Below are 23,673 nucleotides of genomic sequence, written 5' to 3'. Positions count from 1 at the left end.
AACCAGGGTTTGGTGGATCAGGATCTGCGTACAGCCTGAATCCACCAGAGCCTGGCGTGTACCCCCTTGGCACCTTACTGGTACACGGTACGTCTCTCCTGAACTGGGGGAGGGCGTCAGAGGGCCAGTGACACAGAACACCTGTCCCACCTTCATTAATGGGCAGTCCTAATGGAGATGCCAGGTTGCCCACACCGCCTGCCACCTGGGCTTCCCAGGACAGCAGCCAGAGAGCTCATCTAGGGGCTTCCCATGATGCACTGTTTTTTTTCTTTTTTGCTTGTTTGTTTCTCTTCTTCTTCACTCACTTTTTTTACTCACTGTTTATACACCACTCTGCATTTAATAATCAGTTATTGATCTCTGTGTCTTTGTCCTGTGTTCCTCCCCCTCACCCCCAACCAGACGCAGCAGATGGCCAGCCATTCCTGAACCTGGTTCTGCTGTAGGTTTCTTCCTGTTAAAAGGCAGTTTTTTCATCCCACTTTCCCCAAAGCACTTGCTCATAGGGAGTCATCTGATCATTAAGGTTTTATCTGTTTCTCTGTATTATTTTTGTATGTTTACCTTACAATATAACACACCTTGAGGCAACTGTGGTTGTGCTTTGGTGCTAAATAAATAAAACTGAATTACTATTGCACTATAATCCTGCTGTAGCTGGTACCTTGTTTCGATAAATTCACAGTTTGATTTAGCAAGTACCAGTGACAGTAGCTCTCATAATTCCTACTGCCTGCAAGCTGCACACATCGATTCTCTATCATCAGAATTGTTATCACAGATATTCTTAAAATGTTGTTTTGAGGCTGTATCACTTGTTCCTATTTGGTGGTAGGTTTTATTGTGGACTATTTGAACTTGCTCTGTTACTTAGTTGGAGAATAAAAGCCTAAGACAGTGCGGAGCTGAGCTCCAGACCATACACACGAGTTTAATAGTTTAGCACACTTGCATCTTTTTCTAATAAGCTGTAATCTGAGCAGTGTGCTCACTAAGTATTGATGACGATATGAGCTAAATCTTGTTCTGCTAAATTGATAGGAATTCATTCAGTCTGATGTTGCTAAACTGAGGCCTTTAATGCTGCATGGGCAAGTTAATACCTTCCTGTTTGTCCTTTGCACACTACACAGGTTTCAGCTTTTTTTGTGTGTGTCTCCAGTTAGATTGTTGGGTTGGAAAGCACATGTGTAAATCATAACTTGTGGACACTGCACAAATTATGTTTTACACATGTGAGAATGTTTATCCAAACTCTAAGGCTAAGTTGTTGCGTCATGGTGTTCATATGTTGACATCTGCTGCTAGGATTCGCTCAGCAGGTGCCAAATGTTCCATGATATTTAACTTTGCAATGGCTCCTGGATATATATGCTAAACCTGCTACAGTATGTTATGCACACACTGGCATGGTAATGAAGTCAGAAGCTACAGTGAGAGCTCATACCTGTCTCAAGGCTTCAAAGGCCCCAGTATACCCACTTCGCTCTGCACCTCAACCTCTTGTCACAGTCACTTGTATTTATACCCATCGTTAAGGAGCAAGAAGTCACTGGAGTATTCTGCTAAATGATAGGTGTCGCCACTCAGACAATATCACCACCTAAACTCTGATAAGGAGGAGAAGAAGTCAGAGACTTTGTCTTGTGTTTTCTCTTGTTTTTTTCCCTTCACAAACGCTCAAGTTTTCAATACTGTTTCATCATCTCCCTCTGTATATCTGTATGTCTCTGAGCTTCTGTGCTGGAACATCAGTAAAGTGACGGTAAAAACCGACACTCATGTCTTCAACCCAGCAACTGTGCCAGCGGTGCAATGTGCACGACTGGCTGAGACACAAAGATGTGTGTGACACATAAGTCTGGTACCTTGTTACATCTGGAGAGTATGTGCTGTAAGTCAGAGGTTGTGGACATCCAGACTATGAGTTTGCAAAGACTGCTTAGATTGTATAGGGTCACAACTACAACTAGTTTCCTTTTCACAAATTATTTCCCATCCTTACTTTCCACGTTCACCAACGTCACACAGACATTAACATGGCTATATATATATTTATCTAGCTAGCTAGCTTTGGGAGTACCAAAAATGTCTTTATGCAAGAAAAAACCTTGGACTATATGCTGTGGTAAACTTTGACTTTTATCCTTCTTATTCATGCATGCACAGATATTTCACAGAATGTGTCCTCATGAAGTGCTGATAATGAAAAGATGTTAGTAAAAGTATAAAGGAACCCTGTAGTCTTGGGTAAACACATTTACTAATTTCATCTCTGCATTCCTTCCACCTTTGCTGGGCGATCGTGGCTCAAAGAGTTGGCAGTTCGTCTTGTAACCGGAAGGTTGCCGGTTCGAGCCCTGGCTCGGACAGTCTCAGTCGTTGTGTCCTTGGGCAAGACACTTCACGTACCGCCTACTGGTGATGGCCAGAGGGGCAGATGGCGCGATATGGCAGCCTCGCTTCTGTCAGTCTGCCCCAGGGCAGCTGTGGCTACAACTGTAGCTGCCTCCACCAGTGTGTGAATGTGAGAGTGAATGAATAGTGGAATTGTAAAGCGCTTTGAGGGCCCCTCAAAGCGCTATATAAATGCAATCCATTATTATTTTTATTATTATCTTTGGGTGAAATCAAACCGACTAAATGATAAATACTGATGTTCTTATTTCATGTCTGGCTGCTGTGTGTCGCAGCTCTAAATCAAATATACAAAGGGCAAAAAAGGGCAACTTTAAACTTGAGCTCATCGAGGTTTAATTGGATCTGATCGATGTTTGAGTATAATTTGTCAAGTTCTGCTCCTCAGTTCTCAGCTTTGGTAACCGCCATATGCAATTCTTCTATCTTTTCAGCTAACAGAAGGCAGAATCAGGGGATGGATTTGATGCAGGAACCATACTAGTTTTGCTTATACATAATTTGATGTTCTGTGTGTTCAGTGGTTTTGAAGGTTCATAGTTACTGAAAATTAGGTGAGGGAGTAGTACGAGTCTTGCAAAAGAAGCAGTACTGAAGTTTGGTGGTATTGTTACTTAGGACTATTGTTACAGACCACACTTTTGTTCTTTAACGCTGGCTTTTAAAATCAACTTTCCTTTCAAAGAACCTGAAAGTCTGGTGTTTTCACTTGTCCTCACGCCACACCATCTCAAAGAGAATACAGATATGCTGATAAATCATGGGATTAGCTGACACTGGCTTTGTTGACTGATATCAGCAGATGAGATGGTATTTAGCAGTGTAAGTGGTATCTGCTGTTTCACACCGGGTTTGTGCTGGATGTATGCGTCTATATATAATCGGTTTGTATAAGCTGGCACAGTCAAGAATAATCAGTGATAACAGTTGATGCAGTTTTATTAACAGCATTGCATTTATTGCCTTTATTGAGTTCGAATTCATTTCAGGCATGCAGACGAGAAGACCTACACAGACTTTGAGCAGAAATGCAACTGTGTTCTGCATAATTTGGACATGGCATTTGAAAAAAGCTTGCATATGACTCACTTGTGCAAAAGTTGGGCAGGACCTGGAAGATTTGCTGTGGTACATGGAGCTATGAATTCTGCTGTCTACCAAAACATCATGAAGGAGAATGTCCAGCCATCTGTTAGTGACCTCAAGCTGAAGCACACTTGGATTCTGCGGCAGGACAATAATCCAAAACACACCAGCAAGAAAAACAAAATGAGGACTTTAAAGTAGTCTTCCCAGAGTACTGACCTGAATCCAATTGAGGTGCATGACCTTAAAAAGGTGGTTCATGCTCGAAAACCCCCCCAGTGTGAGTGTGAATTACAAGAATTCTGCATGGATGATGAGTGGGTCAGAATTGCTCCACAGCGCTATGGAAACTCATTGCCAGGTATCACAAACTCTTTATTGCAGTTGTTGCTGCTAAGAGTGGCCCAACCATTTATTAGGTTTAGGGGGTGTACACTTTATTAATAGTGACAAACATACAAAAACCAGGAAATCAGGAAGGCGGCAAAGACTTCTTTCACCCCACTGTACATGACCCCTAACAAAATTGTCTGTGATACTATCCTGAGTGGATGCAGTGATATATTATACACAGGTTACTTTCATGTCAAACAGGCGAAGTGAACTTCATGTATGCTTAATTTCTTTAAAGGAAAGCAGTAGTAACATCCGTGACAACTAAACTGTTTGCACATAACTGCCTATGCATATGTAGAAGCCCAGGTTACCCTCAGGATCCTCAGCATACACAGTGACTGTGCTGTAAATAACACTGAGAACAGCAGCCTGGGGTTCAAATGATCAATAGTGCATTGGAAAACGAGCCCCTCCAATGTACTGCTGTAGCCATTTAATGCTGGATTCATTCCTCATGCTGTGGCTGTGCCGTCTCTGAAATCAGCTGTGTGACATCACCAATCAAAACAAATTGCCAGCACTGTGGGATTAGCATTTTAGCAGGTTATGGTGAGGGTGTTCAGTCTGTGTGGGCAGGGTTAGCAGAATACTTAACATTGTTTGCTAATCTTGAAGCTGTACTCCAATGAATGTCTGTCACATCATGCAGTATATGCACACTCAAATGCACCGCCGACTGGTGCCGCTCACTCCCACCAGTAAAGGTCAGCGTATGTATAATGGAGCACATGCAAGTCACCTCTCACTCAAATGACCCTTCAATAATTTTATTATTCTTACCCCTCAGCCATAAAGGGAGGATGGGCTGTTTTTGTCACCTCGCCAGTTGGGCAGGCAGGCAAAGTGAAGCATTTGTGAACTAAATGTCAACAGATTCACAAATTACCCACAATGCCACAGCTCATTTTAGCGAGTGGGACTGGTCCCGTCATGTCAGATTAGCTTGTTGTGGATGCTAACAAGCAAATACAACAGGCAGACAGCTGGCATCCATAACTCCTAACTAATGGATGTTTGGTGCCACATTTGTTTCTGAGTACAATTTTTAAAAAGTCTGCATGTATCGTAAATCTAAACTGCAAGGTGGGGCAGGATCCCTGTGTTACCTACAGCTGTACGTGTACAGAGTTGGAACACTGCAGCTATACACAGCGTGGTCAGTGTGTGTGTGTGATGATGGAAGACTGAGGCAGTCAGAACATGCCAGCTTGATATTTTTAGACAGTTCAGGTGATCTCGCTAATGAGACAAAGCTCAAAGGAGCTGGCGCCTGAAGTAAGTGTGTGTGTGCGTGTGTGAGTGAGAGAGAGAGAGAGAGAGAGAGAGAGGGTGGGAGAGGCCATTTGTTGAATTAGCTGGGCAGTGTTGAAGTGTTCAGCGATTAAGTTTAATCCTTGAGTCTTGGTGATGTAAGGCCTGACACCCCCCCCCCCCCCCCCCCCTCCTCTCCTAATACCTCTCCTGCATGTTTGGTCCTTGCTTTTGAAAACCTGTTTTTGTGTTTGGGAGGAGGTTGATTGTGAGGGTAGGAGGGAATGCCCTGTCCATTAGGCTGTGTAAATATACAGCATGTGTGGATGCATATGAGGACGTTTATTCGTCAGACTGGAAATGATGCATCATGTCTGTAGGGGAAGATAAAACGGAAGGGAAGAAGTGACAATATATGATAGTAGACGTGAGGCCAAAAACAAGTGCCCTAAACTGAATCAGTGAGGACAGTGAACCGAAACAATAGCTGCTTTTTAAAAGCTTTAAAGGGAATTTTGTGATGTCCAGTTTCTGATTTGTGTAAGTAAAGTGTAAAGCGCTTTTTTCCCCCTTTTTGTCTGAACCAAAGAAGAAGCAGGCCTGTTAATACAAGCCTGATTCAAAGGCATGTTGTACGATATATTGTACTCTGATTTAGGGCTGCCACAAACGATTATTTTGATAGTCGACTAGTCACCGATTATTTATGCGATTAGTCGACTAATCAGATCATGCATCCATTGGACGTAAAACTACAGCTTATTGCACCAGCAGCATCTGCTCTTATATAACTATCATTAGCTTACATCTTTAAGTGTTTAAGGTATGTGCTAACTAAAAATAAAGACAAGATGATAGTTTATGAAATTTTAATGAAATTTGCAGATAGTTTCAGTGAAGTTTAATAAACTCCTTGCTATCTAAAATATAACAGGACACCGGAGTAAATTCTCGAGCATCTCACACTTCTGATAATCAGTTGCCTGCTTGACGTTTATTCAGCTGTGTAAAAACTATAACTTTAATCTCAGCCAAACCGATTTACTCAGGAACAAATAAAATACTAAAAAAAAAACCAAACAGTATAATTTTAAGTTATCTAAGTCACTCATATATCATGTTTAACCTGAGTAGCGAAAGACGGTGGTGGGTTTGAATACGATTTGCCGGGAGTCTGGTGTTCTCAATGGCTCTAGTGAGCCTTGAGCCCCGGTTAGCTATCAAGCTGGTGGGTAACAGACGTCTCCGAAAACGTTGGAGCGCTTTTGAAAATATGTGGTGTCTTGATCACACACACAGGGATGAATGAGTAGTGACCAGAGGTGGATCGATATCAAACCCTAATCTTTAGAACTGTGCTCACTGGTTGATTCTGTTTTATACGCGACACATGCTCCTCACACAAGGCCTGAGGTGGTACCGCGGCTTGTCTACCAATCAGAAGGTTGCCATATGTCCATATGTTGAACTGTCCTTGAGAGAGATCCTGAATGCTGAGTTGCCCCTGATGTATCTTTCAGAGTGTGCGTGTGTGCGCAAGATTGTATGATAAAATAATGTATGAATGTGTGTATGTGGTTGGCTGGGTGAGACTTGTGGTAGAAGTACAAATCCAGTATAAACCAGCATTTCTTCAGACACACAGCTCATTTTGAGATGGTGGTTGATCATTTTGAATATGGGCAATGGTCCATTTATTAGAATTTCAGACTCCTGTTGATAGATGTTGTTGATCAGAAGCAACTTTTCCATCATTTGGCCTGAGTGGAGCTGACAGTGAGTGAGTCTGGGCTGGATTTATGGCACATTGTTATGAAAATATAGCAGGGAAATAAGTGAATTTAAGACACATCTGTGTCTTACAGGACATGTGGGAGGGTGAGAATGAACGGCTTACATTTGTTTAGCCATCTATTTTTGCTCATACGTGATACTAATCGGTAAAGCCAAGATGCAAAGTCTTGAGTGTCAGCATTGCATGTGTACCGGTTTCTGTGGACAGTAGCTTGTTATACCTGCCAGTCTCGTGCCTTCATTTGTCTCCATCCCTAATGTACTGCTTCAATGTGTGTTTGATGGGAAAATGTCGCTGACATTCTAAGGACGGCAGAGGAGGGCCGTAACTGCCTCACCAGGCCTCCTGGAAGTGCCACAGTCCACTGACAGTCTCGTCTCTGTCGCTCTACACCATTCTTCACACATTGCTGATGGCCACAGAGGCTATTACCATGGCAACAGTGCCTCTCAACCCTGCAAGCCACATGGAAGTGTGTTTTGTTTTTTGTTTTTTTTTAAATCCCCCCACCCACCTTCTCTCTGATGATGTTTCGAGTCTTTATTCGATAACAGTGTGAGATGTCTGTCCATTGTTGGTGTGTTTGAGAGCGGCGCTGTACTTTTAGCCAGCTAATCTCCAGGGCCATTTTCTGTAATTATGAACTGTGTGTGTATGTGTGTTGGTACAGTTGTAAAGTGGTGAGTGGAATTAGTTGCTTTCGTGGCCTTTCTTAAGAATAAGACAGCTTCAGTCTTTCTTAAGGCTCATACAGTAAATACAGCTGCTTGGGTTTCAGCTCTGTGTTCTGCCAAGTGTTTACGCTGTGTGTGTGTGTGTGTGTGTGTGTGTGTGTGTGTGTGTGTGTGTGTGTGTGTGTGTGTGTGTGTGTGTGTGTGTGTGTGTGTGTGTGTGTCACCTCATGTTGGCTATAATACTATCATGTATTTACAGAACAGTCACATTTGTGCCTCAAGTTTGCTTTTGTATGTTTTATTGTCTAGTTTTATACCAAATAATTTCCTTATTGCCTCTGTGCTTGTACATTCCACTGTCATATATTCTGCTTATTTCACATTTCTTTGATATGCTTAACAACTTGGAGGAATTAAAGTCATTATGATTAGAGGCATGTGAGGTACGCTGATGAGCATATCGTACAGATTGATAGACACATGGTAAAATGGTAAATGGCCTGTATTTGTATAGCGCTTTATGGTAAGTCAGTAACTACATCAGTGCATTACCTACCTAACTAAATGCCCAATGACACAGTGTCACATGTGGATCAGCTGTAATCCTAAAGCTAACACTGGTCGGGACTTTTGGTAATACCATTACTATGTTAATGAGCTATAAGAGGGTGATGTTTCATAGACTGTTAAAACTGTTACATCCACATACATCAAAAAAAGAAAGTTAGTCGAGGCCTGTTATAACTTTGACTTTAGGAGAAGTCGAAGGAGATCTGCTCGTCCTAAGTTTATGTTCTGTCTTATGTTTAATGTTTGGACTCCACTGGAGAGGCTAAAATCATTGTTGACCAGCAGACTGATAAATATTGCTGTTGCACTGAGATGTATACTCACTGTATTTTTGCTTTGTGTCTCACAGGCTTCCTGCTCTTCAAGGACTTCTGTATGAATGAAATAGATGAGGCTGTGCCTCAGCTCAAGTTCTACGAAGAAGTAAGTGTCCCATGCCCTGCGAATTAGAGTGCACAAAAGGGCTGGATGACCAGCTTGGGGCCTGTAATCCTGCTAATTCAGATTGAGCCTTCCGCATTCTGTGGTGTCGCTAAGCTGTGTGTGTGTTTTCTGTTTCAGATTAAGGACTATGAGAAGCTGGACTCTGAGGAGGAGCGGTTGAGCCGCAGCCGGCAGATTTACGATGTGTACATCATGAAGGAGCTCCTGTCCTGTTCACACGTGAGCATGCGGCCTTAACATCCACATTTTGACCACAGGACTCTGGTTCAAGCACACACAGACAAACATGCACACACCTCATGGGCATCTAATGATCCGCTCCCTAATATTCTCTTCTGTGAAAGCCGAGGAATCTGAGAGGTTTACGACACAAAGAGATCAGGAAAGCCACATTGTTGAAAAATATCAGAAAGAGACTGGTCAGTGGAACCTGGGATCATAAATGGAAACCAGATGCTTTTAGTAACAAACATTGAATCCCATATCCTCGATATTAATAATTTAATCTACAATTAATAATTTACTAGTGATGTAAATCCATACTATACTGTTGTTGGACCAATCCCGATCCCTGTAAAGCACAGTATACTCCAGTCTTCACCCTGCTTCTTCCTCTTCACCCGGCTTCTGGAGCAAGTCTAAACAAACACACACACACACACACACACACACACACACACACACACACACACACACACACACACACACACACACTCTACTGCTTTTGTCCTCATGCAAGGCAACAATTTCGGATGTAAAGCAAGCACGGTGCATGCTGGGGCTGTCTAAATGGAGGAAGTTATTAAACACCCACCACCCACGCAAACCCAGATATTGGTGTTGCTCTCTGCAGCAGCGTTACAGTAGGGGTCGCACATGCTCACAACAGAAAAAACAGAAGTGAAATAAATGTTTATGCTGCATTTTTAATGGCCTTTGGTTTTATTTCCTCCTCTTTGTCTTAGCCATTCTCTAAGAAAGCAGTGGACCATGTGCAGAGTCACTTGGCGAAGAAACAGGTCCCCCCAAACCTTTTTCAGGTAAATACTATTTGATCTCTGAAGCTGCACTTGTCTGACTGTGCTCTTTTAAACATGTAGGAAAAAAAAAAAGTGAAGGATGGAAATAGTTTGATTTGATGATTGTAGACCTTTTACTTGTTTTTATATCAGCTCAGCTCATTGCCCCATATATTGCAAAGGAAACGGTCACTTGTTGTGTTTGATCCCACATACTCCATTAGTACCCTGTTGGTGGAGCCCTGACCCCAAAATGTGACTGAAGAAATGGTGCTTCCATTATTATTGTGCAAGTTGTTTGATGAGAGACACACAGTGATATCCTGCTGCTCTTGACAGAATAAAACTGGGACAAAAACTCCTCAGTCAGGTTTCGAAAACCTCAACGGTCAAACAGAACAAACATGAAACTTCCAAAACTTGTTAGTGCTGCATTGATACATGCATTTAGAATAGGTGGCAGTACGAATGACTGGACTGTGAGCAGGGCAGGAGTCATGCATGTGTTAGCATATTTGTAGTTGTTGTTGTTTTTTTTAATGATGCCACTCTGCATCACAATGAAATGTAACATTTCATTAACAGACAAGTTTGTAGGTCTACACTGACTTTTATAAAAGGCAAGTGCCGCTTGATGACATGAACAGGGCCAAAACAAAATATCAGAACAGCAGCATGCAACACTGCACATGCTCCTTAGAAAGAAAATACCTGTAAAACTGTGTGTGTATTGAAGGAACATTTTAGGATCATAAATCACTTTGGTGGCTTTACTTAGGTTCTGAAAACCCCGTGGAGGTTTCTAGAGGAGCACTCATCTCCACCTTTCAGTCCAATGTACCAAAATAAAAAAATCCCCCCACAAAAACACCACCTATTTTGTGATTTATTTATTTTTTCTCCATTCTTAATTGACTGGTGTGGTATGCGTGTGTGATTGACATGCCATGTCCATGTCAAAGAGTATCTATAGCACCTGAGTTGTACCAGATTCCCTTCTGTGCTCAATATTTGAACTTTATTGTTTTCGTTCATGCTGTTGGTAATTAAACTTTTACCATGGCATCGCTTGCTAAAATGCCACCCAGGAAAATTACATGCAGAGCAACACAGACAGGAGCTGTGTTTGAGCTCAGAAAATCTAATCAGCAACTTCCTCTTTTAGACTACAACATGGCTTATTTTGTGGATATAAAATTATACCCAGTGACTCTAAGATGTTACATCAACTTGTTAGTATTTCCTCTATATTTTCTCAGTCCTTGGGTTGTATGTGCAGCAGTAATACAGTACCTCTGTGTTACAACTGCACAAACAACTCAAAGACTCTTTGAGTCACAAACAAGATGTAAATGTTCAGTGGGCATTTCTGTGAAACAAGTTAGCTCACAAATACAAACCAGGTAAACAAGGCTGAGGCTCAGAAACAGTATGTGAACATGCAGTCCTGCCCACTCAGGAAAATAATTCACATACACCTGCAAAGCATTTTTGTCCACACATTTGCTGAAGAGAGTGTGTGTGTGTGTGTCTTTAGCCATACATCGTGGAGATCTGTGACAGCTTGAGAGGAAACATCTTCCAGAAGTTCATTGAGAGGTAATCATACTAGATGCGTTTTATTTTTGTTTCTCTTCCTCTTATTTTTCTTCAGCGGGGGGTGGTAGCTGACATCACATGTTGACATTTTGCTTTTTTCCTCCAGTGATAAATTCACTCGTTTTTGCCAGTGGAAGAATGTGGAGCTCAACATCCATGTGAGTATGGGGGACAGGGGGATTCTCCCAAAAGTTGACTATGTCTTTTTTATCTTATCGACTTAATGGGTTTGTAAAGAACCGTGTGGTTCTTTAGCAATTCCCTCCATCCAATGAAACACACCAGCAGAGCTGCCGAATCCTGAGATGTCTGGAAACAGACATCCGCTTTTTCAGATGGTGGGACGCAACAGCAACCTGAACCAAACGGGCACGTCCACCCAGAGTTTTCTGTCTCTGAGAGGAAGGCCATGTTTTTCTTCAGCTTGAGTTAAAGTCTCTGTGCTCCTCTCTCCTCCTTCAGCTGACCATGAATGACTTCAGCGTGCATCGGATCATCGGCAGGGGCGGCTTTGGAGAGGTGTACGGCTGCAGGAAGGCAGACACGGGAAAAATGTGAGCTCCGTAAATGTATTGAAAGGCACACCGCTCGGTGCAGTTACCTCTGCATGTGTAACCTGTGTCTGTCGCTCTGATTGTCAGGTATGCCATGAAGTGTTTGGACAAGAAAAGGATCAAAATGAAGCAGGGGGAGACTCTCGCACTCAACGAGAGAATCATGCTGTCATTAGTGAGCACAGGGGTGAGTTACACACCATGTTTGCACCAACAAAGGTTTTATTTTTTCTTAAATACTCGGCATGTTTTTAAAAATGCAATTCAGTACATTGCAATATGGTATACCAGTAAAACATAGTTACTCATACAGATCCCACTTATTCTAAACTCTCAGTGCTGCACAGACTTCCTGTATGGAACAGACTGCTTTGGTTTGAGCGCACAGGTTAAAAACAGCCTGAGATATTTTCCTCTAAAAAGACACTACTTCCAGAAACTACAAACAGAACTTTGTTTTCTGTCCATTCTTCAGCTCACCTCCCCTAACACTTAGCCCATGTCTTCTTGAGTGGGCAAGTTAAATATATGTGTATGACATACTGTTAAACAGACTCCACCTTAAGCAGTAAAATATTGCCCACCATATTCTCACTTTGACTTTGATTTCCACATCAGAAGGAAAAACATTTATCAAAGAAGAAAACTGATCAAGTTGATTTTGGGGGGAAATAAAGCACAATAGCATCATCGGTTTATTTTCTCTACAGAAATTCTATTCATTCAAATTCCCTTGATTGTCCACACCCATCCTGCAGTAACTCTGTGCTCCATCAACAAGGCCCCCTGAGAGACTGAGAATCTCTGCTGTAGCTGCAGAGCGGTGTCAGTTCAGACAGGCCACCGGGCAAAGCTCAGCTGACATCTTTCTTCAAATCCAGTTAGGAAGTCTCTCATTGGACGCTCTGTTTAGCCTACCCCCTAACCCTTTGCTTACCCACAGTTGCTGCACACCTGCAAGCCGTTTTGAACCCCATGCCCACTGAAGTTGCTTCCTTCATGCTGAATCTGCTTTAACTGTTGTCATATCGATGATATTATATCATCGATGCCTGTGCTGTTCCTGCTGGGTCATTCAGGGGATACCTCAATTTATAGCCCTGATGCCTAATGTCAGTGTCCCTGAGACTACAGTGGTCCTGAGTGAAATCCATCTTTCTGATTTAAAAATCGGTTTTTTGTGCTGCATGGGTGTGTTTTACTAAAGGTCCTCAGTTCTTTTTCCACTACTAGCTGTATAACCCATTTTAGGAAAACCACAAGAGTAAGGTTAGCTGGGAGGAGTTCACTTGTAGACTTTAAACTCGTTCTCTCTGCATCTTCCTTCAGGACTGCCCGTTCATTGTGTGTATGACGTATGCCTTCCACACGCCTGACAAGCTGTGCTTTATCCTGGACCTCATGAACGGTAGGATGTCCCACACCTTCCTTCCTTCCTGCCTTAGATTAAACTCCTGCCGAGTCCAATCTGTCCTGAGACACAAAGATGGGATTACTCGGACTGCCAGTCGCCACTCAGGCCATTCCTCCCTCAGGGAGTTGATAGGATTTTGATCTCATTGATGACGCCTCACACCACCTGCCTGTGTTAGATTCTTTTGCATCTAAGATCAGCCTCCTTTTGAAGTCACACCTCAATGTTAAGTATATCCTGATCAGGACTGGCCAACTTTCAAAGTCAACAGTCACCACCAAACAGTGTCCACTGCTCGCTATTTGAGCTTCAGTTATGCTAATGAATACAGATAATCATTAGCTCAGTGAGACAGCTGGAAAAGAGAAGAGTGTCATAGAGAGCCTGCCATCGATTTTCATTTTCTCCCCCACGAGAAGGTTACCACAACTTATGGACAGATATTGATTTAAACTGAGGTGTTTTGATGTCATGCACTTACTGTGTATGTTTGTGTGTGTGTGTGTCTCTCTCTCTCTCTCTGTGTTCAGGGGGTGATCTGCACTACCACCTGTCTCAGCACGGCGTGTTCAGTGAGAAAGAGATGCGTTTTTATGCAGCTGAAATCATCCTGGGTCTGGAGCACATGCACAACCGCTTTGTCGTCTACAGAGACCTCAAGGTAGACTCCCCCTGATTCCAGACGGAAATCATCCTGAACACAATCATTCCTATAATCAGCATATTCCATGACGTGGCCAACAATGAGTTTCTCCTGTCAAAAGAAACTTAAAAGCAGCTTTTCATACAATAAATTCTGAGGACTCATTTTATGCATAACCTGGAATCTATTTACAGTGGACTGAGGTGAAATTTATACCCAACATCCAAGAAACCCTCAGGACAGCCTCCATCTAAATAACTCAGGTCCTACCAGCTGGTGCATTACTGAGCTGCATTACATATAGGTTTCCCTAATATTTTGCCCCGTTAATGTATACTGATCTGTAGCAGGAAAAAAAACAAACAAACTTAGAAGCTAGCTGTGGTGTAGGGGATTACTAGCTACTACCTCTGATTGACTTAACCGGGTGTTACTGCCGACGTCAATCGTAAGTCTACGGAATTTACATTTGCCCTTGCCCAGCAGTTTTAAATTTCCTTCAATGTCACCTGCTCTGGCCCCTGGAAGACAATTGACTATGGTTGCTGGTGTCTCTAGCTTCACATCATGTCTTAGAACAGAATCGCCAATTTGCAGAGTTTGGTCCACACACATGAATGGGGTTGATGGCATACCAGGGGCTTCTTCTGTGCTTCCTCCTCACCGTCACCCAGTCATCCTGTTTTCCCGGCTGCTCACGGCAGTCTGTTGGGGCAGAGCTAACGGGGCTACGCTACCTTCAGCTGCACCAGCTACAGGGGCCTGGCTAGCTGCAGGTTTTTCAACGATGCAAGCTGCGTCTCCAGTTCAGGGACCTTAGCCTCCAGAGCTGCAAACAGGTTAATTCCATTACAAGTATTGCTATTTCTAAAGGAGGCCGATGAGTAACTAAACATCTGACACACAGAGCAGGAAAGTGCTAGAGAGACAGGTCAAGAGGCCATGTTTCCATTGCGTCGGCTATGAGCTAAACTGGCAAACAGTCATCTAAAGCAATGGAAGACATATTGTAGTAAACAGCGTGTTTTGCACAGCACTAAATAAAGGACGGGAGTATAATAATATAATTGACAATAAATGATAAATATAATATCATCAGGCAGCACGGTGGCACGGTGGTTAGCACTGTTGCCGCACAGCAAGAAGGTCCTGAGTTCAATTCCACCATCAGGCCGGGGTCTTTCTGTGTGGAGTTTGCATGTTCTCCCCGTGTTTGCGTGGGTTCTCTCCGGGTACTCCGGCTTCCTCCCACTGTCCAAAGACATGCAGCTTGTGGGGATAGGTTAATTGGATAATTCAAATTGCCACTAGGTGTGAATGTGCGAGTGAATCTGAGTGTGAATGGTTGTCTGTCCCTGTGTGTTGGCCCTGCGACAGACTGGCGACCTGTCCAGGGTGTACCCCGCCTCTCGCCCCATGACAGCTGGGATAGGCTCCAGCGCCCCCCGCGACCCTGAAAAGGATAAGCGGTAGCGAATGGATGGATGGATGGATGGATATAATATCATCATCCAATATAGGACTTGAATTAAATCAGTCCAACAATTCACCTCACCAGAATCTGTGTCTGTGGCTTATTACTGCGGGGCACTGGACACATGCTCTCCACGTTCAACTTTCAACTTACAGATCCTTTTTTTTGTATGTGTGTCTTTTGTATCGTTCATCTGTAAAAGCAGCACCTTTCATATTCCATGCAGTCGTATAAATCCGCCTCTGAAAATAGTCCCTCAACATATTTGTCCGGCTTAGCTAAAACTGAAGCGACCAGCTGTTTCAGGAAATCGCTGAGTGGTTTAAAAAGGTAATGACCACATACAGCATCTGAGCGTTTTTCTACTTCCCGGGAGACGCACAAAGCAAGAAAACACAATTTTGTACTTCATAGGATTTATTTACAATCAGAAAATTTTTTAATATCACCAGAGTTTTAATCCTTTGTTTTAAAAAATCAAAACAACCAAAACTGCAATGATTATCATTAACTGCACATCAGAACCTGTGCCGTGTTCCCTTTAGATAACAGTTTGCTATTCAGGCTGTAAAAGGGGGATTCTAACTTTTTAGATAAGCATCCCTTAGTCCACTCACCCACCGCTGCACCTCCACAGCTTCACGTTTCATAGCTTCATATCAACCAATTTGTCAGCTGTCCTCTGTTTTTTCTCCGATTCCCCTGTTTGGACTGGCTGCCATCATAATGGATATATTTTGCTGGAAGTCAGGGAGCAGTTTTAGTGCTTCAGTAAACAGTGCAGTTCAATGCAAATAATACTAAGGCAGCGTTGGACAGAAAGAAAGAGAGTGAGCTCCAGATGTGCCAAACGGCAGAGGATAACCAGGACAGGAGGCGCTCTTACTGTCTGTATTCACACAGAATCTCTGCTAGGGAACGGAAATTGTAACTTAAGTCTTGAATTAGTTAGCTCTCCAACATTGTATCCTATGCTTTATCGTGTTATCTCTCACATTCTCCATCACCCTCTCCATCACTCTGCCTATGTGTATGTCCTCCCTCAGCCAGCTAATATCCTGTTGGATGAACACGGTCATGTTCGTATCTCTGACCTCGGCTTGGCCTGCGACTTTTCCAAGAAGAAGCCCCACGCCAGCGTGTAAGTTCATCTGAGTTTAACTCTGCACAGCATTTACGTGTCTTGGGGTAGGTGGGTGGGCTGGCTCATAAATGTAAATAAATCTATATTAATATGAAATACAGCTGGCGCTGCTCGGGGTTCTCTCTGAACATCTCTCGCAGTGATTACATTTTAAATGGGTTGGACTATCTCAGCTCGCTGCACTTTGACAAGTGGAGAGGATTGTGCCGACCTGATGGATCATGCATTAAAGGGCAAATAAAAAGAGTCTGTGGTGAAGTTCCCAAGAACGGAGCTGTATTAAGTTACTGTTAATGCAAGTCAAACATTTCCTGCTGCTGCAGCTTCACATTAAAAGCTTTTTAAGTGGTGAAACACATTTTAATTGAATATGAAGTAACCACAGGAAATGCATTGTGTTGCTGCGTACTCTGCTGATTAATGTGCTCCTCGGAGATTGTTAGTGAGCAAAAAGACAGCACTGTAATGTCTCGGGCAGCGAGTTGTCAGAAAGAGATGCTGAGGAGGACAAACATCCCACTGCAACTTCTTGTCCATCCAGTCAGCGATGTGGGTTGAAATGATGTCTTCATATTGGTTGGGTGAGTGGTGATATATGATACACCACTATTACATGAAGTGTTCTTCAGTAAATCAGCACTAACTAATCAGTTGCAATTCAAAGATCAGTTTTCTGCTCATGATTGTGGTGCCTTTAAAGCTTTGTGTGTCAGGTCCACAAACATAGCGGTGGACTGCTGTCCATCACACGTTGACATTTTAAGTAGCTGTGCAGGACTGGCAGCGTGCTCCTCAGTTGAGATGGAGACTGGCAGCAAAGCTTGAGTGATTGATCCCTAATACGTCAATGAATTGCTTCGCCCTGCATGGATAATAATGTGGAGCTCAGTGAGCTCGCAGCAGACATTCAGCATCTTTTCATTACAGTTATTATCACTAATATTTTTAACTGTCTACTTGTTCATTGTTGGCGAATATTCTTTCTTGGATTCATTTGAATATTTTCAGACATGTTATCTTGGGCTCTGTTCATTGTTATTTTACATGATTGATGCTCCATTTATGCTGATGTTTATAGCTCTACTCTCCTGCAAACGATGAAAGCTAAACACAAGGGCCTACATTGGGTTCAGTTTCAGTAAAATGAATTTCTGCAAAGAGGTGTAACGAATTGGTACTTCATAACTAGATTAAAAAAATAGAATAAAAAGAATAAGCCCAGAAGGGCTGACTGTCCTGAACATCTGTATAATAATTATTGAGAGAAATACCAATTTCCTGCATTCATTGTTTTGACGTGTGCTGTGCTTGTTGCAGTGGCACTCATGGCTACATGGCTCCAGAGGTTCTTCAGAAGGGGACGGCATACGACAGCAGTGCCGACTGGTTCTCCTTAGGCTGCATGCTCTTCAAACTCCTCCGAGGGTAACCACTCAGGCTTTACTTGTTCCTCTCAGCTCATCTATCCCCCTTGCTGCACTGTCCTGACTTCCTGTCAGCTTTCAGCCTGCTCTGCCACTCTCAGTAAACTCTTCGAATCTGCTCGCTCGCCTTTCTCGGCATCTCTCACCAGCCTGCTTTCTATTTGGTGTGTGATTGATCTTGTTTGTGTGCAAGCCTGTGTGTGTGTGTGTGTGTTTGTTTGATCTGGAGTGTGTAAATGCCAGAGGTCTGGGTACAGTAGGTCAGAAATCCGGTAAAAGCAGTTGTGTGTGTGTGTGTGTGTGTGTGTGTGTGTGTGTGCGTGCGTGTGTGTGTGGGGGGGGTGTTGGGCGGGTTTGCTTATCCTGAGTGAGCAAAAGAGAAGAGCAAGTGTGACGTGAATCCATTGATGTTCAGATCCATGTGTTTGAACACTTTAAAGAGGAAGAGTGTGCAGGCCTTTGGTCAAAGGTTGTCTGCGTCTTTCAACACTAGAGTCCAAATTCTCAGAGCTGGATGAGATTTCTTTTTCTTTCTTTCTTTTTTTTTTTTGGAAACCACTTAAAGCAAGATGTGGTCAGTATCATTGTTTTCTTCTTTTTACACACACATATACACTGTCTCACACAAGTGAGTACACCCCTCAAAATTTTGTAAATATTTTGTTATATCTTTTCATGGGACAACATCGAAGATATGACACTTTGATACAATGTAAAGAAGTCAGTGTACAGCTTGCTGCCCCCTCTAAGTAACTCAATACACAGCCATTATTGCAACAAAAGTGGGTATATATACATATATATGTGTCTATATCTCTACCTGTCTGCCTGTCTAGACATGTCCATACACATATCTAGATATAGACATATATATATATATACATATACAACCCCCCCCCCCCCCCCCCCCCCCCCAGTCTCTGAAATAATAATTTTCATCCTGTTCCATGCCCATATTTAATTTGACACACTACAGGGTTTTGGCTAAGAAGACTGGCTTCAGGCTTAATAGACGTTCTTTTGCATATTTTTGTATTTTTTCCACACTGTTGACGATGTGTTACCTCTCTAGTGTTATCTCTTTCTGAGCAGCTGATACATTTTCGTTCTTGGCTTTACTCATCCGGACATCCTGGCTTCTGAGAAATTTTTTTTTTTCTTTCACCAACGCACCACTACCTTTTTTTGAGGGAGTGGGGAACATGTTGACTGTGATTGGTTGTTGCGACGGCGTTACGCCAAATCTACGTACTGACTGATAGGCCAGATGTGCTGATCGAATTTTAAAATCTTGGTTTATGGTTGTCATCGACAACCGTAAACTATAAACCAGGTGCTTCAAGAGCATGGAGTGTCTGGCCTATTGGTACAGGCCATTCAATCCTTATACAACCACTGCTGGAGCTTGGTCTGCATAAGTTGACATGGAGTTTCGGGCATGTCTCACCAGGAAGAGACCCAGGACACGCTGGAGCGATTATATCTCTCGACCAGCCTGGGAACGTCTTAGTGTCCTCCAGAAAGGCTGGATGAGGTGGCCAGGGAGAGGGAGGTCTGGGCTTCTCTGCTTAGGCTGCTAGCTGTAGCTTACTTACTGCTGCACTTGTTTCATAACTTTAGCAGCGAGCAAGCCAGCTTACCAGCCAGAAGGGTTAAAGAACTTAACTAGCTGACTTGACACAGTATGCTGCTAGTAGGGATAAGCATTGAAGCTAGCAGAGAAGCTAACATTAGCCAGAAGAAAGCAATCTAAATAAAGTTCTCTCCAGATCCGGTGCCCTGCCTGCACCCCCCAAGTCAATATAAGTGACAATTTATTTATTTATTTATTTTTTTTAGTCACTGCCTCTGTTCTAATTGAAGCTAATGTGTTCCTAACCTTTTAATCCAGTCCTTTGACTCGTGAACTGTGTGAAAGGATGGATACTATTTTTGCAGTATGCACTAACCTGTGCCACATTAGAATGCTTAAACTAAAATATGGTTCGTCATGAATCTTAATTCAGTCTGATAGTGCCAGTTGGATAGATGGTGTAGGACGTCCGGCTGTTAAAGCATTAAAAAACTCCTACTTTCTTCAGTGTTCTTTCCACACCAGCTGCACAAACACTCATTAACATCTACCAAGTCAGCATTTGAAGCTGCAGGTGTGTTGGCAGCGTCTGTGTAATTTACCTGAGGGAGTTTTTTGTTCTTGCTTCCAAACACCTCTTTTCTCACTCCATCCATCTCCACTTCTGCTGTTCCTAGTCATCGACAGTGTCACCATCTCGCTCTCTGTCTCTTCTGTTTTAGGCACAGTCCCTTCAGACAGCACAAGACCAAAGACAAACATGAGATCGACCGCATGACGCTCACCATGGTAAGATACATCCACACTACATGAGAGAAGATGCATGGGTGTCTGTGTGTAAACACATCTCAAAGCACACACAGGGGATTGTGTGTGTGTGTGTGTGTGTGTGTGTGTGTGTGTGTGTGTGTGTGTGTGTGTGTGTCTCTTTGCTTTACCCTAAGCACCTAGGTTTGGCCTGTTTGGCTTACAGTAATTCCAAATGTGTACACACTTTTTATATATATATATATATATATATATATATATATATATATATATATATATATATATATATATATATATATATATATATATATATATATATATATATATATATATATATATATATATATATATATACATACATACATACATACATACATACATACATACATACATACACGCGCACGTACTGTGAAAAAACAGCCTGAGCAGAATCTGTTGCTAGTCTTTCCTGCACATCTTTGACAGGGTTGTATGTAAGTTTTGGGATCAGCTTTTAGTGTCTTTGCCTGTTGACCTTGCTTTTTTGTAGGTGTGCAGATAGAAATGGGAGCAGTATCCACTGTCACTCTTCCACTGGGAGCAAAGCTTGTAAAATAGCTCACTGTTTACAGGAACACAGCTGGATGAGCGAAAGTAGCCATTAGCTTGATCATTGTTTGCTGTGGGTTCAAACTTGTACACAGATCAAGTCCCTCTAAAACAAAATCATTCCACTGTGTGACTAAATGAAAATGTAACTCTTTTTAATTAGTACCTAATTGACTCAGTTTTGGTTGTTTTGAGTACCACATAATGTACCTGGGGTCGTTGTATGCGACACAAACACAACGACAATGGAGGATGTCGAGTCAGTGGTGTACCTGCTGCTAAGTCTGTTGCTTTGTGTCAGACTCATGGACCGCTGTATTGGTTTGTGTGCAGCCGTTTCCCTCGTTGCCAGGTTTCAAAATCGGCAGTTTTGATTTTCATGAAGTAGTTGCTCTGTTGGAACCTAGGCCGAGCGGGTACTGAAAAAGTACTCGGTACCAGGTACTTTGGCACCATACACCATTTTGGCCAAAATTTTAATAATAATAATAATGTATACTTTATTGATCCCTGTGGGGAAATTCCTCTCTGCATTTAACCCATTCACTCAGTGAAGCAGTGTTGATGTGTTGTATTGAAGAGATAACAACTGAGTTGAAGTAGGGCTGGGATGGATTTAAGTGTAATACTACGTTTGCATTGTGGGTCTATGAAACTCTCCTTAACAAAGCCTTTGAGGAAAACAAAAAGCACACATCCAGAAACAGAATGACACACCCACTGTTAATACACTGCCCCCTGGTGGTGAAAGTTCAACTCTGCACTGGGTAACTGCACCAAGCATCTATAAGGTTTGCTAGATGGGGTTGATGAGGCAACATTGCACAATTAACTATTATTACACAAAGTAGCTTAGAAGGACTGGAGTCTACTCTGAGTGTCTGTCTGAGAAATTTGATGCTGAGCGTGTGGGATGGATGGTGTCTGCTGAGCCCACCCACGACATGTCTGCTTTACCCTCCTCACATCCACACCAGACTCGTGCAAAGGCGACATATCATGTTAGAGTGCAGGCAGGTTCATCGTGACAAAGCACAATGTGAATGTTCACCACAGCCTGACACTCATCTCTCTGCCTGCCAGCTGCAGCAGCTGTCCATCACAGGGGAGTGGAGCCAGAGATCTGGCTCTGTTTGTGTGTTTTGTCAGGACATGAAACAGTTGAATTGTGACGGTGCTCCATCCCTCACATACACTGAGCATGCCTGCTAAACAGTGAAAGTATGATCTTTCATATCATAATAAATCCAGATTAGGATTTTAATCCAGCCACTTAATCTGGTTTTATCCTCTTAATCCTTGTCTGGGTGTGTATCTGTGTTTCAGAAAGGGGCTGGGAGAGGAGGAGGATTGCGATTCATCCATGAACAGACTAAAAATACTGCTTTATATGCCCCAGTGTTTATTAAACGTGATGAATGGTTTCATTACATAAACATGAAGGATGGAGAGCACAGTGAAAAGGCTGAGAGCTGAGCAGCCAAGACAGGAAGAGATGAATGGAGCAGATCTCAGTAGATGGCATGTCTGAACTTTGAAACACCTCCATGAAGCAACTGAGCAAAAAAATCCAAGGGTGGAGGCTAACTTGGGTTGTAGCAGGGGGCTGTATGAAGAGAAATGGGCAGGTGCTAAAACGGCTGTTGACTTATCCCACTTATCAACCCTGTCTGTCCGGTGAAGGGCAAAGAAAAGAGAGTATGAATTACACTCTGCCTTCAGATGAGACTAGAAGAAGAAGAAGGACACTTGAGTCATTGAGCTTTCCAGACTTTTAGAGGAAAATGAAGGGTGGTTAAAAATAAAACTTCAAATTTGAGTTTGCTTTTAAGGGAAGGCTGTGCTATACTGTGGGGAGAAAAAGTGAGGTATAACCGCATGCCACACTTTCTGGATGCTGCTCGGCTCAGTTTTTTCACCTTTTTGGGGGCAGAACCTGCAGGGACGCGTTTCATGTGTAGAGTCCCAAAAGCTAGTTGGAAGAGATTCTTGGAGCAAAAGACACTAACTCGTCTGCAGGTTTCATTTCAAGCTGAACTTTGTCTGGTGTTAAACATCAACTGATACAGCTATTACAAATATTGTGAATGTAGGAAAAGCCTTTTAGTATTCACATCATTTCATTAGTTTGTTTTACTGAACTCTTCTAACAACTGTAACTGCCTAAAGTTCTGAAAGTTCATTTTTGGTGATTTTAATTGGTAAATGTTCTGTATTTGTATAGCGCTTTTCTAGTCCCTAAGGACCCCAAAGCGCTTTACACGTCCAGTCATCCACCCATACATAGTTTAACCAAATTGACACAACCAGTGCAGATGTACACGTAGTTACTGCAGAATTATCAGCAGCACGTATTAAAAGATGTGAGAGAATGGAGTCGTGATCATGATGAGTACATGCAAACTTCTGACCACAGCTGTATAATTGCTGATCTAGTTGTTAACACATTTGCCCTGCACACAAAAAAGGCTTCTTTGTTTCTGGGAGCAGACCCAGCCTCGGGGGGTCACTACTGAGTATACTCCTACTGCCTAGATTGTTTTTTGTTTTTTTTTGTTTTTTTTTGTTGTTGTTGTTGAAAAGTTTGTGAAGGTGGACCATAACAGCCGTTACTTTGGTGACTGGTGTTTAACTTTTGTTTTTAGTGGCCTCAGCTGTAATGGTATATACACTTATTCCATTTTTATTTACTCTTTTCAAAGAAACCTTAAGAACTCTTTCACCTCTTTATCAGTCATCAGCTGAACATGTAGTCAGTGCAAACGTGACATAAAAATATTACATCAGTAAGATCAGTGAGGTGAAAAGGTACTGCTTCAGTAAGTTGTACTTTTTT

General features: G+C 42.6%; 1 protein-coding gene across 2 annotated transcripts in view; it reads left to right on the top strand.

The window, feature by feature from the left end:
* The window catches only part of grk3 (G protein-coupled receptor kinase 3), a 75,896-nt gene that overhangs the window by 35,318 nt on the left and 16,905 nt on the right, over nucleotides 1–23,673 (top strand). For both annotated transcript variants that reach the window (XM_026172666.1, XM_026172667.1), the window contains exons 3-14: nucleotides 8,543–8,616; nucleotides 8,755–8,856; nucleotides 9,603–9,677; nucleotides 11,194–11,255; nucleotides 11,362–11,413; nucleotides 11,718–11,809; nucleotides 11,897–11,996; nucleotides 13,139–13,217; nucleotides 13,754–13,884; nucleotides 16,387–16,481; nucleotides 17,802–17,909; nucleotides 20,204–20,270. In XM_026172666.1, coding sequence (XP_026028451.1) covers nucleotides 8,543–8,616; nucleotides 8,755–8,856; nucleotides 9,603–9,677; nucleotides 11,194–11,255; nucleotides 11,362–11,413; nucleotides 11,718–11,809; nucleotides 11,897–11,996; nucleotides 13,139–13,217; nucleotides 13,754–13,884; nucleotides 16,387–16,481; nucleotides 17,802–17,909; nucleotides 20,204–20,270 — 1,037 coding nt within the window. The remainder of the gene's footprint in view (nucleotides 1–8,542; nucleotides 8,617–8,754; nucleotides 8,857–9,602; nucleotides 9,678–11,193; nucleotides 11,256–11,361; nucleotides 11,414–11,717; nucleotides 11,810–11,896; nucleotides 11,997–13,138; nucleotides 13,218–13,753; nucleotides 13,885–16,386; nucleotides 16,482–17,801; nucleotides 17,910–20,203; nucleotides 20,271–23,673) is intronic.

The sequence above is a fragment of the Astatotilapia calliptera genome, chromosome 7 (assembly GCF_900246225.1).
Source record: "Astatotilapia calliptera chromosome 7, fAstCal1.2, whole genome shotgun sequence".
NCBI lineage: Eukaryota > Metazoa > Chordata > Actinopteri > Cichliformes > Cichlidae > Astatotilapia > Astatotilapia calliptera.
The sequence above is the reverse complement of the archived record's forward strand: the minus strand, read 5'-3'. Positions and strand labels throughout refer to the sequence as shown.